The sequence below is a fragment of the Mastigoproctus giganteus genome, chromosome 7 (genome assembly GCF_048544385.1).
Source record: "Mastigoproctus giganteus isolate SK-2022 chromosome 7, ASM4854438v1, whole genome shotgun sequence".
Classification (NCBI taxonomy): Eukaryota; Metazoa; Arthropoda; class Arachnida; order Uropygi; family Thelyphonidae; genus Mastigoproctus; species Mastigoproctus giganteus.
In genome coordinates this window covers 20,184,316-20,199,084 of record NC_143581.1, presented here as the reverse complement: position 1 = coordinate 20,199,084, position 14,769 = coordinate 20,184,316, and the positions used below count along the sequence as shown (strand labels likewise).

The window sequence follows — 14,769 nt, the reverse complement described above, 5'->3', positions numbered from 1 at the left end:
ACCTTAAGTTTGATATATTTTGTAATTTCTTCAGTGAGTTAGTTCTGTAATATACATAAGAGTGATTGTATACCATTATTTCATGTAGAGAAAGGATCCTATTTGTAACTAAACTTTTTTATTTATTTTTCTGACATATATATATATATATATACACTTATGTTAATATCTTTAGTTTTGAGGCAAATTGTTAGTTTATATAAGAGAAATAAATGCAACTGATGTAACAATTTTATTTTCTAGTTTTGTACAGCTTGAAACAAATATAACAAAATTAAGTATTTATTTTAAATCTGCAACATGGGTTGCCAGAGCTTTCACAGCAGCCCATGTTTCTTGTCCAGTGGGAATAATGAACTGTGCTGGTAGGGTGAAACCGTGACGTCCAGTGTCTCGTAGTTCCACAGTATAAGAATACTTTACTCCTGCAGTTCCATGTGCCCAGTCATCTGCTCCTCCACTGGCTACATCTGAAATACATATGAAACACAAAATTTATGGTTATTTGAACATTATTTATGGATCATAGTAATCACTTGAATTTCATATAAACTTGTTGTTGTGTTTAATTATAGTTCTTCCTGTGCATAAAAAGTACCATAATTAACTACTTCTGACTGGTAGTGTTATTAATATGAGTAATAAAATCACACTGGAGTATTGGTTGAGAAATTCAAAGGCAAACTGCCATATAAAAAAGTGACCAGATAAAAAAAAAAAAAAAACTTTCGACCAAATACAGAAATAAAAAAGTGGATCAGGATAAAAACTTTGTTAGCATGCCTTTATGGTACCTGGTGATATTTGAGAAATATCTAGAGCAACAACCAGGGCTGTAGGATGGGGTCATATGGAGAAGGGAAACTGCATCATAAGGTGGCATTTTATAGATATATGCTCATTCTTGCCCAAGACAGCAAATTTCTGTGCCTCAACCCAAAGAGAAACAGCTTTAGTTTCTCCAAACTTTGTGTGAAATTTTTTCATAGAGAAATGGCATAACCCAAGAGATTCCCTGTGGATCAGTACTCACAGAATTTGCATTGGTGATTATCTCAATAAAAGATTACAAGAGAGTATTACAGTTAGCAATTTAATGGATTTCTTCACTGCTTTAGAGAGAGCTGAATTAATGGTGATGATATTAGAAAGCATGCCACCCATTTTAGGAATAGACTGGTATGGACTGGGTTGTTTGAGTTGTTTAATATTTGTGCTGAGAAAGTGAAGGCCATGAAATATTGGTGTAAATTTGTGTTCAGTGGTTCAATTGCCTATTTTCAGGATCAAAAATCCATAGTTCTGCAAATCTTCCTGTACCAACATCTTGATCATGGAGTGCAAAAAAAAAAAAAAAAAAATTAGAAATTAACAATTTCCATTGTTGCTAGCCATATGCCCTGCTGTGGGTAAATTTTTATACAGCAATAAAAGTGAAATAAAGTCAAAAATATTAAATAAGAAGCATTTGTCATAAAAAAAAAATAATAAAACCTGGAGACAGCAATATACCTAGATTAAAATTATTCCAATCTCTTTCTGAAAAAACTAAAGGCATTGATAACATTGTTATCATTGTAGAAAGCTTTACCAACATTGTCAGTGAAAGAGAAAAAAGTAGGATGCTTAGTGACACACTTTACCTTCAGATATTTAGATAATTAAATATGCACTTTATATGTACTCAACGTCTGCTCACTTTTGTCGCTATCAAATTGCCACCAGTGTTATTACTAATGGCAGTCTGACATGAAATTTTTTTTTTAAAATTATATTCCACCAAACAGTACACATGCAATACCAGTACAGGAAAATACAAATAAAATTTGCATACATTAAAATTATTTTTGAAAAATCAACAGTGTCATAAGAGGGTTGTAGGACTGTCATGTCCTTTCATTTATTTTTCCAGCAGTTTAAATCCCCCAGCAGGCTTTAAACTGCTTATTGCAATGGTCTTAATGCTCACAACAGAACAGACTTTGTTTTTGTAATGAGTTGTGCTGTTATTGTACTACTTTAAAACAAATAGCCTTGTCAAAAGGCTAATTAGTAATTTGTTTAAAAAATGAGACATGCTCCAATGGACTTTTCAAAAATCATATTGTTCTTTTCTGTGAAACTCAGTAAAGCTTCTGATTCTGCGCAAAGAAATATACAGTAGACTCTTGATTTTCCGGGATAGATGGTAAAAAATAAATCCCGGATAATCGATTTCCTGGTTAATCCAAAAATACAAAACTTCCCGAGATACGTTCCAGGACTTCTTACTTCGTCGAGTTTTCCATAACTCGGGAATGACATATTGCTATTGTATTATTATTGACAAATTTGAATTCTGCACGATACTTGTTAATGTTTGGCCATTTTGATATATCCTTATTATAACGATTCCTTAGAGATTTAACAGATGCACCGTTTTCAAACTTTTGAATAATTTCAAGTTTTTGTTTAACAGTAAATGCTTTTGAGTTTACACATCATTTTCATGATTTCTAAACAAAAGAAAAAAAATAATAATTTTACTATAAAAAAAAATTCCGACATCCCTGACATAAATAACGAAACAAAATTTGTCCTTTTGTGCTGCAACGGAACACAACAATTGACGCGATGCACTAAAATAAACTAAACATTTGGTCTCTCTCTCTCTCTTTTTTTTTTTTTTTTTTTTTTTTTTTGAGTGGCGAGTGTAAAGAACGTGGGGATTGCAAGATAATAGGTACACTAATCTCCCAATGACGACATAATGCTGCTTTTCGCTTATTTACGACTTGCAAAATATTTGTTTATACCTATTATAGTTATTACTTGAATTTTTTTGATTTCTGATTGATTTTTTTTTTTTTTTTTTTTAATTTGGAGTCTTGAAAAGTGTGTCCAGTGTTGCCAATTTAGCGGTTTTATATTAGCAGAATTGCTTCAGGTTTGGCGGAATAAAATATGTAATAGCGGATAGCAGTTTTTTTAGCGGAATGAATTTAAATGTAAAAATTTTAAATATGTTTAGCATTTTATATATTTTGGCAATGTAACATTTAAATTAAGAAATATTTATTTAACAATATAAATATTTCATAATTGAAATGTTTTACTGATATACATCGTAAACATAGTAGGGATATCTTATATAATAGTTTTTTTTTATAAAGCGAAGAATCGGTTTTATATTATTCAGGGATCCCCTGAGGGGAACCACAACAATTTCAATACGTAGTTACTCGCTATCAAACGATATGACCGTTGGTTCATAGCTTTAAATTGTTGAATCAAATCTAAAAATGTGGAAAAAATTCTAATGAATTCTAATGCAATCTCGACCTTTTTTTGAAACCGCGAAGGAATGCCATTGGATTATTTTTCTTCGTTGTAATTGAATCATCTGGAGAAACAAAATTATAGCGATGAATAACCTCATCATGGGTATAATTAATGTCTCGGTAGAGATCTTTATATGCAGGCCATCCATCACTGATGATTCTTGTACCTGACAATATTCTCTTTCTTATAATTGATAATAGAGTTGTTTTATTTCAATTTTCTACCGGAACTAAAAAAAACATCGTTTGGTAATTCTTTCGAATGCACCAAAAACCCATTGTGTTACTATTAGTCATCCTCTGTTATTTTATTATTAGCTATATGGTGCAAGGAAGCCTGAGGCTTATGCTGCACCAGCTGAAAAAAAAAAAAAAAATTCTGAATTATTGAGAGAGAGAGTAGTAGAAGGGAACTACTCTCTCTCTCTCTCTCTCTCTCTCTCTCTCTCTCTCTCTCTCTCTCAGAGAAGAACGATGATGATATCCAGCTCAGGACCCTGGGTATCCCAAGCCCATACTCACCAGATGTGAGTCCCTGCGGTTATTATATATTTTCATTTTGAAAAATGCTGATTCATCAATTTCAACTTTGATAGGTATTCCATTTTCTGAAATCTCCCTAGTTAACTATCTTAATCAAATATTGATATCATGCAGATCTCCCTCAGATCTTTGCATTTTCCAATAACAGTTTTTTTTTTTATTGATATTTAAATCAAGAGCAATGCGATCTTGAGACCAATCTTAGGACCAGAAGCATAGAAATAATAAATTTTGAGTAATGCTAATGTACTATCATCAAAAAATGATTTATGTCTTAATACGCTTTGTTTTACGGCAAGGTTTCTTACAACCCCATCTAAACATATCAGTTTTACATTTACTTTTTTGTTAGCCGCATTTCAAGTTTGCAAACTTCACCAAAAGCTGTACTTTGCAAAATGTGATTTTTTGCCAACCAAGAAATCAAGTGATTAATATTGCCACTGCATAAATTCATCAACTACATTAAACGGTAGTTGTTATTTTTGACTTCTTCCTCAGAATAAACTGCATTTGATATGCAATTTGGAGATTTTTTGTCTGGACCTAATATAGGGTCTTAAAATTTTTTATGGTGCCCATTAATAGGATTTAACCCAAATGAAAATTTAAAAATTTGGCGGGTTATGTGTTAAAAATAGCGGATTTGCGGCTAACGGGAAGTATTAATAGTTGGCAACACTGAGTGTGTCGGTTAATCGAGAGTCTGCTGTACATGTTATCCAGTCAATCTAAAAAACTGTGTACAGTGTAATTTTAGTGTTTTTGATTTATTTCATCCTTGAAAATGGCTGATAAAAAAGTAAGGTTAGTGCTAAAGTGAAAACAGTATGAATGAATTGCCAAAGTAATTATAATAGTTATTATAATTACTTTGGCAATCCATTCTTATGATTAACTATGCAGGTTGTATTCATATGTATAAAAAAAAAAAAAAAATTGCACCACAAATTGGACCCTTGGCTAGGCTAGGAACATCATCTGTTATATTGTTTATGTGGAAAATTTGATTTCAACTTATAGCACTTTTTTGGAAATATAAATTGCTGTAAATTTGAGGACAGCTTGTATTTAAAGACCCATTATTATTAGATGAAAATGCAGTAGAGCCATCAGCATATAAAGGAGATGAAGAGATGTTGTGGTCAAGTAGTCAGTAGCTATAGCAGTGGACCAAAGCCTGTCAGCCAGCTTAACAAGGGACAAGTTGTGATCTGAGGTACTTAAGAGGACAGCTAACATTAACTGTGCATGTTCAGTGAGGAAAAGTGAGTATTAGATGAGTGGTTAGGATTATATTTTGGGAGGTAAATATACAGTCTGTGTATGATGATAGCAAAATCCCAGAGCTGACTTGCATAGATAAATACAAAATAACTGAGGCCAGCAATTGGGTATTTTGAGGATTTTTTTCTTAAATGAATAAAGAAAATATTAGGACATTTGCAGCATTACTGGAACAAGAATATTATGTATAATTTTAAATTTAAACATTAGGTTTTCAAAACATAAAATATATTCAGATATTCAAAACATAAAAGTGTAGTACTTTTGGTATAGGAGCAGATACTAATCTAGAAATTAAATTATGTATAATTATAACCACTTTGAAAATATTACACGAATTAAGTAGTATTTTCGAAGTCTCTCTTTCTCTCTTGTGCATTTCATGTTTGAGTCTAAAAGTTAAACTTTAACTGTATATTTTCATTAAGAGCTCATAGTCATACCCAAGTTTGATGCTGGGTGTAGTGCATGTGCTAAGAGTTAGCCTGCAAAAAGCTTGAGCACCCCCTACCAGCTGGATCAATACAGTTGAACAAAGGAAGCAGACTAGAGGAGAAATTATGGACAAGAGCATCAAGAAAATGATAGTTTCAAGGAAACATTTTCATTGAAGTTGTGAGTTAGCATTAGTATAGGCATACAATACAAGAAAGCAAGCTTATGCAGCATCAGCTACAAAAAAAACCGCTCCCATTTCACCCCTCTGTTCATTCCAAATACCTGTCCAGCTCAGCCTTAAATTTATTTAGGCTATCAACTTCCACAACAAAAGATGGAAGTCTCTTCCACCAATCAACTACCCGCTAGCTAAAGGCAAACTTCCACACATCTATCCTACAACTGTCTTTCCTCAATTTGAATTTATGCCCTTTCAGGTGATTATTCTGAGCAAGAGGAAAAATCCCACCAGCATTGAGCATGCTCAAACCATTCAAGGCGTTATACACCTTGATCAGATCACATCGCAGGTGCCTAGTCTTTAGACACTGTAATCTGCAAAACTTAAGCCTTTATTCGTAAGAGCAACCCTTCGTTCCATTCACTAATCGTGTTGCCCTTCTCTGTACTTGTTCCAACAGCTCTACATCCTTCTTAAAATGAGGCCTCCAGACCTGTATACAGTGCTCAAGGTGTGGCCTGATCATTGCCTTATACAAGAGAATAATCACCTCCTTATCCCTGCTAGAAAAATTCCTGTATGTCATTGACAAGACACCATGAGCTACTCTTGCAGACCATCTGCACTGCTCAGAAAACTTCATATCTGCCTGCACAATTACCCCCCAGGTCCTTTTCATTCTCTACCGCTGTCAGTGTAGTACCACAGAGTTGATATGTTAATCTGGGACTGCTTCCCATATGTAGTACTTTACATTTGTCAATGTTAAACTTCATTTGCCACCTCTCAGCCCATCTGCTTAACTTTTCTAGATCCTGTTGCAGCAGCATACTGTCATTAGTGTCCTTAACAACCAAGGTAAAAAAAAAAGTCAAGTTGCGACTAGGTTGTAATAGGATAGTAATGGACAGAAAATGAATTCGGCTAAAGGATTAAGAAGGAGATTAGATTAGGAAATTCTGAAAGAAATACAGAAAATATGTGAAAATAACATGTATCTTCTGTATAATGAAACTACAGAGTTAGTAATTACAGCAAGTTAATTGAGTGGTGATAGTCGGAAACCAGTTGTTGAGATTCTAATGGAAAAAGTATAAAAGTAAAGGATAAGTCTGGTTTCAAAAATTATAAACAAGACTTCAATGAGATTGGAATTTGACTCATTTGGAGAAGTCTGGGAATGAATTCCATCAAAGACTAGAAGAATTCTTAAGTGGTGGCATCCAATCCTTTAAAAGGATTGTTGAAAAAAAATAGTTACATAACTTTTCTTACAGAAATCTGGGCCTGAGATTTAATTGTTCTTGGAGAGATTAATAAGGGCCTCTCTGTTCTTGAAACTTCCTCAGCCACTCTACAACAGTGGTTTCTGAGTATCAATCTTCACCATAAATGGCCATTCTGTTATGAATTTTTTGTGATTCTTGTTCTTCAGCAGTTAAAAATTGAATTACTGCATGCTGATCCATGTTTGATGCATCATCTGTTTGAAATACTATTTGAAAATTACATGAAAAAAAAAATGAAGCAGGTCTTGTTAATGAACTAGCATGTTGAACATGTTTTAACTGAACAACCCTTGTATAAATCAGCATGCCATAGCAGTTATAGTAAGAAGCAACATTTTAATGTGTTAAGATTATATGCCAAGTGAGGACCTGTTAAATTACTCAGTGACTATTTATAAAATTTATTCACCTAATTAGAAAAAACAAAAATTTAAGCACTTGTCTAGTGTTTTCTAAAATCTAGATGATCACATATATTCATTGCCATTAAAACAAAGATTTTAGATTTTTCAATAGACTTACAGAGGATATTTGTTGAAGAACCTATTCTGTAACGAGTGCCATGTACTTTAGTAAGAGCATCAACAGCTTTTTGAGCAGCAGTATTCTGCAAAAAAAAAAAAAAAAAAAAAGTTAAATTCTGACCCAAGATAAGTTAACTTTATTTTTTTAACATCATTGTAGTTAGTTACATGATATAAAACACAATGTCTAAATATAATCTTTTGTTTATAAAATTGTGTACTTTGGACAGGATGAATTGCAAATTCAAAAATTGCAATGTAACTCTTACAGAAAAAACCTATTAATAATGAGAACAGGATACATTTAAGTTAGAAAAAAATGCTTTGAGCATCATTAATACACATAATGCAAAAGTTCTTGCAATAGCTGACTAAATGGCAGATAAAATTTTAATAAGCAAACAAGTAGAAGTTAAAATAGCAGATATATTGATAAAATAACTTATCCAAACAAAGCAAAAATAGATAACTGAAAAAAGACAACAGCACTAATAAATTTTAATCTCTAAATAATTACTATTATACCAACTGAATTGTTTAAGTTTTTCATCCTATTTACTAAGTACAGGAACTCCCTGACTTACGTAATATTCGCCTTATGGAAATTCGACTTTATGTAAGTTTTTGCCAACCAGTGCAAACTTAAAAAAATTGTGGAAACGTTTTTGCATCCTGTAGGAAAAAATGGAGGTATCGTGAAAATGTAATGTGAACTCAATAACGCATTGTTTTTTTGTTTTTTTGTAATTCATTCCAAGTCCTTGGAAGTTGAAAATTTCGCTGTATTACTAAGCTGTTTATCTCTCTAAAAGATCATATTTATAATGGAAATTGCACTATCCTTTCATCGTTATATGTTCCCATTATAAGAATCAATTTTGAATGCCTTTGTGATATTTTTCTAAAGGACGTTTCTGGAGGTGACGACCAAAAACAATATGCACTTTCTGGTTTATCGGGCTTTTCTGTTAGTGAATCTAATTATAAACCAGTAGTAAACTCGTTTACTTATTGCATTTGTGATAATACCGATAACTGCAATTGGGCAGGTTTCATCTATTGCAAGGGAATTAGGTCTTGCTGCTTCAACAGTGAATACTATTTTAAATGACAGTGTGCATATAAAAGAACATGTCAAAGTATCGATGCACTTAAGATCAACAGTGTTCAGGTGCTATATAAGATGGAATAGCTGTTAATAATATGGATGGAAAATCAGATTCAGAAGCGAGTTCCCCTGATTCTAATGACCATTCAAGCAAACACAAGTATTTATAAAGATATTAAGGATAAGTACGACGAACCCCAAGCCAAGTTCATGGCAAGCAACGTGTGGTTTAATAGGTTCAAGCATCGCAGTGGTTTCCACAACTTTAAAGTATGCTGGGAAGTCGGCAGTGCTAATTCTGCAGCTGCAGAGAAATTTTGGGTGGGTTGAAAAAAATTATTGATGGAGGCGGCTATTCAATGCAGCAAATTTTTAACGTTGACGAGACTGCTCTGTATTGGAAAAAAATGCTAGTTGAACATATGCTGCCAAAGAGGAAAATACAATGCACATTTCAAGGCGTCAAAATATAGGGCCACGCTGTTGCTTGGTACTAATGCAGCGGGAGATTACAGATTAAAACCACTGCTTATGTACTATTCTGGAAACCCTCATGCATTTAAGGGCATCAATAAAGCCACCCTACCCGTGCATTTCCGATCAAACCAGAGAGCAAGAGTAATATCTCTCTTTGAGGATTGGTTTAAATGCTGCTTCATTCCTGAGGTTGAAAAATATTGTAACGACAACAACATTCCTTTCAAGGTTTGCGCACATTTTCTCAGGCATTGTCTGTAGTAAACGAGAAAAATTTTACGTTAAGAGACTTTTGGGAATCTTACAATATTTGCCAAGCCATCTTAAACATTACTAAGTCCTGGGCAGAAATTACTAAAAGTTGTTTAAATGGCGCATGGAAGAAAATATGCCCACGGCACGTAAAAGGCTTCGAAAGATTTGAAAAAGACGAATCATACGATGAGGTTACGTGGAGGAGTTAGAGGAAGAAGAGAAGGAATTATCTAACGAAGAACTTATTGACTTGCAGGCAGCGATAGTGAAAGAAGAAAATGCCAACGAAGCTCAAGATGAACCAAATGAGGAGCCGAGACGCTTCATCACCAGAGAGATGGCAATGACATTTTATGAAATTGCATCGGCAATAGGGAGGTTTGAGAAGATGGATCCTGACAGTGAACGATTCTTAAAAGTTAGAGGGGTGAATGATATGCTTGATTGCTACAAAGAAATCTACGATAAAAATAAAAAAAGCCACCATCCAGTCATCCATTAATACAAAGGGTACTAGGAAAGTTTTGCAATACAGCTTTGTTTATTTAATTTTTTCAAAGTAATTTCCTCTACATTCAATACACCTCTCCATCCTCCGAAACCAATCTTTAAACCAGTTCTGCCAAGTTTCACTAGGGAGTAAAGCACACTCGTTTGTCCCAAGCTCGTAGAAGGTCCTCATCACTGGAAAACCGCCTCCCTCTTAGCTTCATTTTCACATGCGGGAACAGTGCAAAGTCGCAGGGAGCAAGGTCTGGACTGTAGGGAGGGTGCTCGAGAAGTTTCAGTCCTGTCATGGTCAAATATTCGGTGCAGGCTTTGGCGCGGTGAGCTGGAGCATTATTGTGATGGAGGTACCAGGTGTCCATTCTTGACTTTGGCCGCAGGTTCTTCATAGATCCAATGACTTTAGGCAGGCATTGTTCAGTATACCACTTAGCTGTGACTGTCTTCTGTGTGTCCAAAACGACACGTTCCACAATTCCACTCGATTTGAAAAATACAGCTATCATTTTCTTCTTTACAGATTTTCTGACAATTACGGGTGTGTCATCATCATCAAAGACCCAAACTTTGTTTTGAGCCATGGTCGGCAGATCGTAATAGTACAGCCAAGTCTCGTCACCTGTCACAATGTTGTTCACATACCGAGATTGTCCCTTATCAAACTTTTTTAACATCTCCCGGCACCAAGTCACACGTCGTGTCATCTGCTCTTCAGTCAGTTGATGCGGCACCCAGAGAGAACAAAGTTTCTTCACGTGCAAATGATCTTGCAGAATCGAACGAATTGCTGGTGCATTTAGGCCCAAAGTATCCTCTATCTGTTGGTAGGTCACTCGCCTGTTTTCGTCAAGCATTTTCCTCACAGCAGTAACGTTTTCCTCCGTAACTGACGTTCGTGGCCTTCCCGGCCTCTCAGAATCCTCCAGAGTGAAATTTCCCCTTTGGAATTCTCTATACCACCTGAATATCGTTGTACGATGTGGACAATCATCATCTAGTGCAAGAGTCATTTCTTCTAAGCACTGGTCTATGGTTAAACCACGCACGAAATTATACCGCAAAACTGTCCTTATCTCATTTCGTGACCACGATGCCATCGCAAGCACTTTATACTCTCACTACTAATGAATAACTGAGCCCATCGACTTGGCGCGGCGGCTACTATGCACGTATGAACATGTCTCAACATGCAGCAACAAGCAGCTTCCTGTGATTCATTGTTGCGTCATATTGCAAAACTTTCCTAGTACCCTTTGTATATTCTTTCGTAAGGTTGAGCGACCGACCCCTTCTAAATCTACACAGCCCTCAACCTCTGCAGCTTTGTACTTATCAGCTGAAGAGGTCGATTCTGGTAATGGTGCTCGAGAGGTAAAACTTACCGATATTATGCCTGTCTCCTCTCTTTTTTTGTAATTTTATAATTTTAATTTTTTTTAAATTGCGCGCTTTTGTAATTTTTCCTGCACACGAGATTTTTTTTTTTTTTTTTTTTGATTTGGTAGTTGTTGGCGCATCGGCTTCTATGGCCATATTGCACCTCCCAAGGTTTTTGCAGTACTTTGATCCAAGCCTGAGGCGGGAATCGAACCCGCGACCTTTGGGTTGCCGGGCAGGTACTTTACCCACTCGGCTAGCCCGGTCGGCTGCACACGAGATAAAAAGTTGACTAAATACAATAAATAATTCTATTTACATGTTCATCAAACATTTCTTTTTTGATTCAGTCAATTCAGCGAGCACAGTTACAAGTACTGCACAAGCATGGGGGAAATTCCAACTTACGTAGCGTTCCACGGAATGCAACCCTTACGTAAATCGGGGAGTTCCTATGTACTATACAGTTAGGTAACATTTCGGGAACCTTGCCAGAACCCAGCATCAAACCATACTTCCCTGTACTAGAGGATGGAGAAACAAATTGTAACAATTAATTATTAATGTGTTAGTACAAACACCAATTATCTTTTACTGTAAGTTTTTTATATACACAAGTGAAAAGTAAAATAAATAATATACTGGCTTACCTGTTAATAATCTTGTGCTTGCCTAAGTCTCCTTCATTCAGAAAAGAGGTGCTATTAACAGCTTATTTATACCTAAGTTGGGCATGGGGCTTTTAATTACTTGGCCAATATCAGGTTGCAAGCTTTGTTATCCTGGAGCCCAGTATGGCTGTTCAACTGTACCTTAGGGTTGGTGGTTAGCTAAGCCTCACTCCTAGAAAATTTTCTAAGTTGTGGTTATACTGTTCTTAGATTTGTGGGGGAAGAGTTGGCTGTTCTTGTTTTTTGTTTTTGAGGTCTTCTTTTTCTGTTGTCCCTTTAAAGATGTTAAAATATTGTGGACAAATTCTGTACCTTATTTTTTGTTTATAGAATTAGCCCTGAACATTTTTATATAGAATGATTCTTTAACCTGATCAGTTGAAAGGACTGTAGTTCTGCTAAATTGTCAAACAAGGGGCTCACATCTGGTGAGTATGGGCTTGGCACACCCAGGGTCCTGAGTTGGATATCATCATTCTTCTCTTTCTTGGTGATTCCCTTCTGCTTCTCTCTCTCTCTCTTTTTGGCTGGTGCAGCAAAAGCCTCAGGCTTCCTTGCACCATACGGCTAATGATAATAATAAATAATAATCTTCACACTGGAATGCATACAGTTTAACAGCACCACAGTCCTTTCAACTGATCAGCAGTACAACAAAAGAAAATTCAAAGAATCATTGTATATAAAAATGTTTGGGGCCAATTTTATAAACAAGAAATGGTATAGAATTTGATGCACAGTATATTAACATCTTTAAAGGGATAAGAGAAGAAGGCTTTAAGAAACAAAAAAAATTAATAATTAACAGCCTACTCTTCCCCTTCCCTCCATTACTCCCCCCCACACACAAATTCAAGATCAGCATAACCAAAACTTAAATTTTTTTTTGGAAGTGAGGCTCAGCCAACAGTCAACCCAAGCACATATGAACAATAAAGAAGCATTGTGTTCCTGGATCCGGCAACCTGCTATTGTTGGGCAAGTAATTAAAAGCCCAAGGCCCAACTCAGTTATAAATAAGCTGTTTTGTTTTACCTTTCATTTGTATATATCAAAAATTTACAAGTAATAGATAATTGTGTAAAGAATTGTATAGATAATTGTACTGTATAAGCAATATTTTTATAAAAACTTAGTAGTAATAGATAAAATGTTTGTATTAACACATTAATAATTAATTTATTTAAAGATGAAATGCAGAAGGCATAATTATGTGTTTTAAATAATTAACTATATAATATCAGTGTAGATACACCATAGTTTATCCATAAATTTAAATATGTATATAGTGGTATATAGTGTAAAAGGCATCGGTTTAATTGTATCTCATATTGCGACCGCCTTCACAACGAGATACCAGATATTGCACTACTTTGAATAATTAACGCTTCTCTAGTAGAGAAGACTACTGTTATTTATTCTCATTGGATGCCACCACCCAGATGGCACCGTTTCAAAACTGTTGGCCTATCATCGATGGGTACCCTGGTAATGCCATCACAGTTGCGAAGTGATTCCACAAGATACAATTAAAACGATGCCTTTTACACTACATACTTAGTTTAAATTTATGGGTAAACTATGGTGTATTTACACCGATATTATATAGTTAATTACTTAAAACCCATATATAATTATGCCTTGTGCATTTGTTCTTTAAATACATTATCTGTACACCATTTGGCATCTCATATTGTAGAATCACTTCACAACTGTGATAGCATGTTGCATTACCAGGGCACCTACCCACCCACCGATGATAGGCCAACAGCTTTGAAACAGTGTCATCTGGGTGGTGCCATCCAAAAAGAATAAATAACAGTAGTCTTCTCTACTAGAGAAGCTTTAATTATTCAAAGTAGTGCAATACCTGGTATCTCATTGTGAAGGCAGCCGCAATATGAGATGCAATTAAAACAATGCCTTTTACACTACATACGTAGTTTAAATTTATGGGTAAACTATGGCGTATCTACACCGATATTGTATAATTAATTGTTACAATTTGTCTCTCCGTCCTCTAGCAGCCAAATATGGTCTGATGGTGGCAGGGTTCCAGAAATGTTACCTAATCATATAGTATATTTTTAATTGTCAATAGGCTGAATAAACTAATTTAAAAAACTCGTGGTATAATAGTGGTTATTTAGAAAGAGAAATTTCATGGAAAATCACCACATAACATCTTTCCTAATTATATTAGTACTAAAAGCTAAAATATATAAAAAAAAATTTAAAAATCTTGTTTATACTCCGCACAACCAGTAAAGTTTTAAATAAATCATCAATGCAAACGTTAATTGTATTTAGCAGTCATGGGCTTGGACTATGGTCCACTCAAAGAGCACATGCTATTGCACTCTCGCTCCTGACCACTCGACTATGTCAGGTCTACATAAGTAGTTTTTGGTACAAGGTGTCCTTTCATCAGCTTGAAAGAATCGTATGGCGAGGGTGACCAGATTTTCAGGAATAAAAACTGAAAACATTCAGTTGACACACACACACACCACAGGATAAAATTCACTCTGAAGACAAAAAAATTAATTATATCACACTGGCTTTTATAAGCCAGTGTGATATAATTTTAACTTGTCTGGCTTATGTAGGATACTTTAATATTAACCAAGCTAATTTTATTTCATAAAATAGTTGACAAAGAGAGACCAAATAAAATTATCAGTCAGCAAACTTAGACAACAAAAATCCCAATTCAGGTGCAAGTTATGTTTTATAATATAAGCACTAATTATAGGAATACAAAAAAATATTTTACATTAGTAAAAAAAAAA

General features: G+C 34.7%; 1 protein-coding gene across 1 annotated transcript in view; it reads right to left on the bottom strand.

Annotated features, from left to right (window-relative positions):
- Window positions 1-282: 282 nt before the first annotated feature.
- The window catches only part of LOC150082625 (carboxypeptidase B-like), a 39,207-nt gene continuing 24,720 nt past the window's right edge, over window positions 283-14,769 (bottom strand). Inside the window, exons 10-11 of the mRNA XM_090377869.1 lie at window positions 7,581-7,665; window positions 283-470 (exon numbers count right to left, since the gene is read on the bottom strand). Of these exons, the coding sequence (XP_090233995.1) occupies window positions 283-470; window positions 7,581-7,665 (273 nt within the window). The remainder of the gene's footprint in view (window positions 471-7,580; window positions 7,666-14,769) is intronic.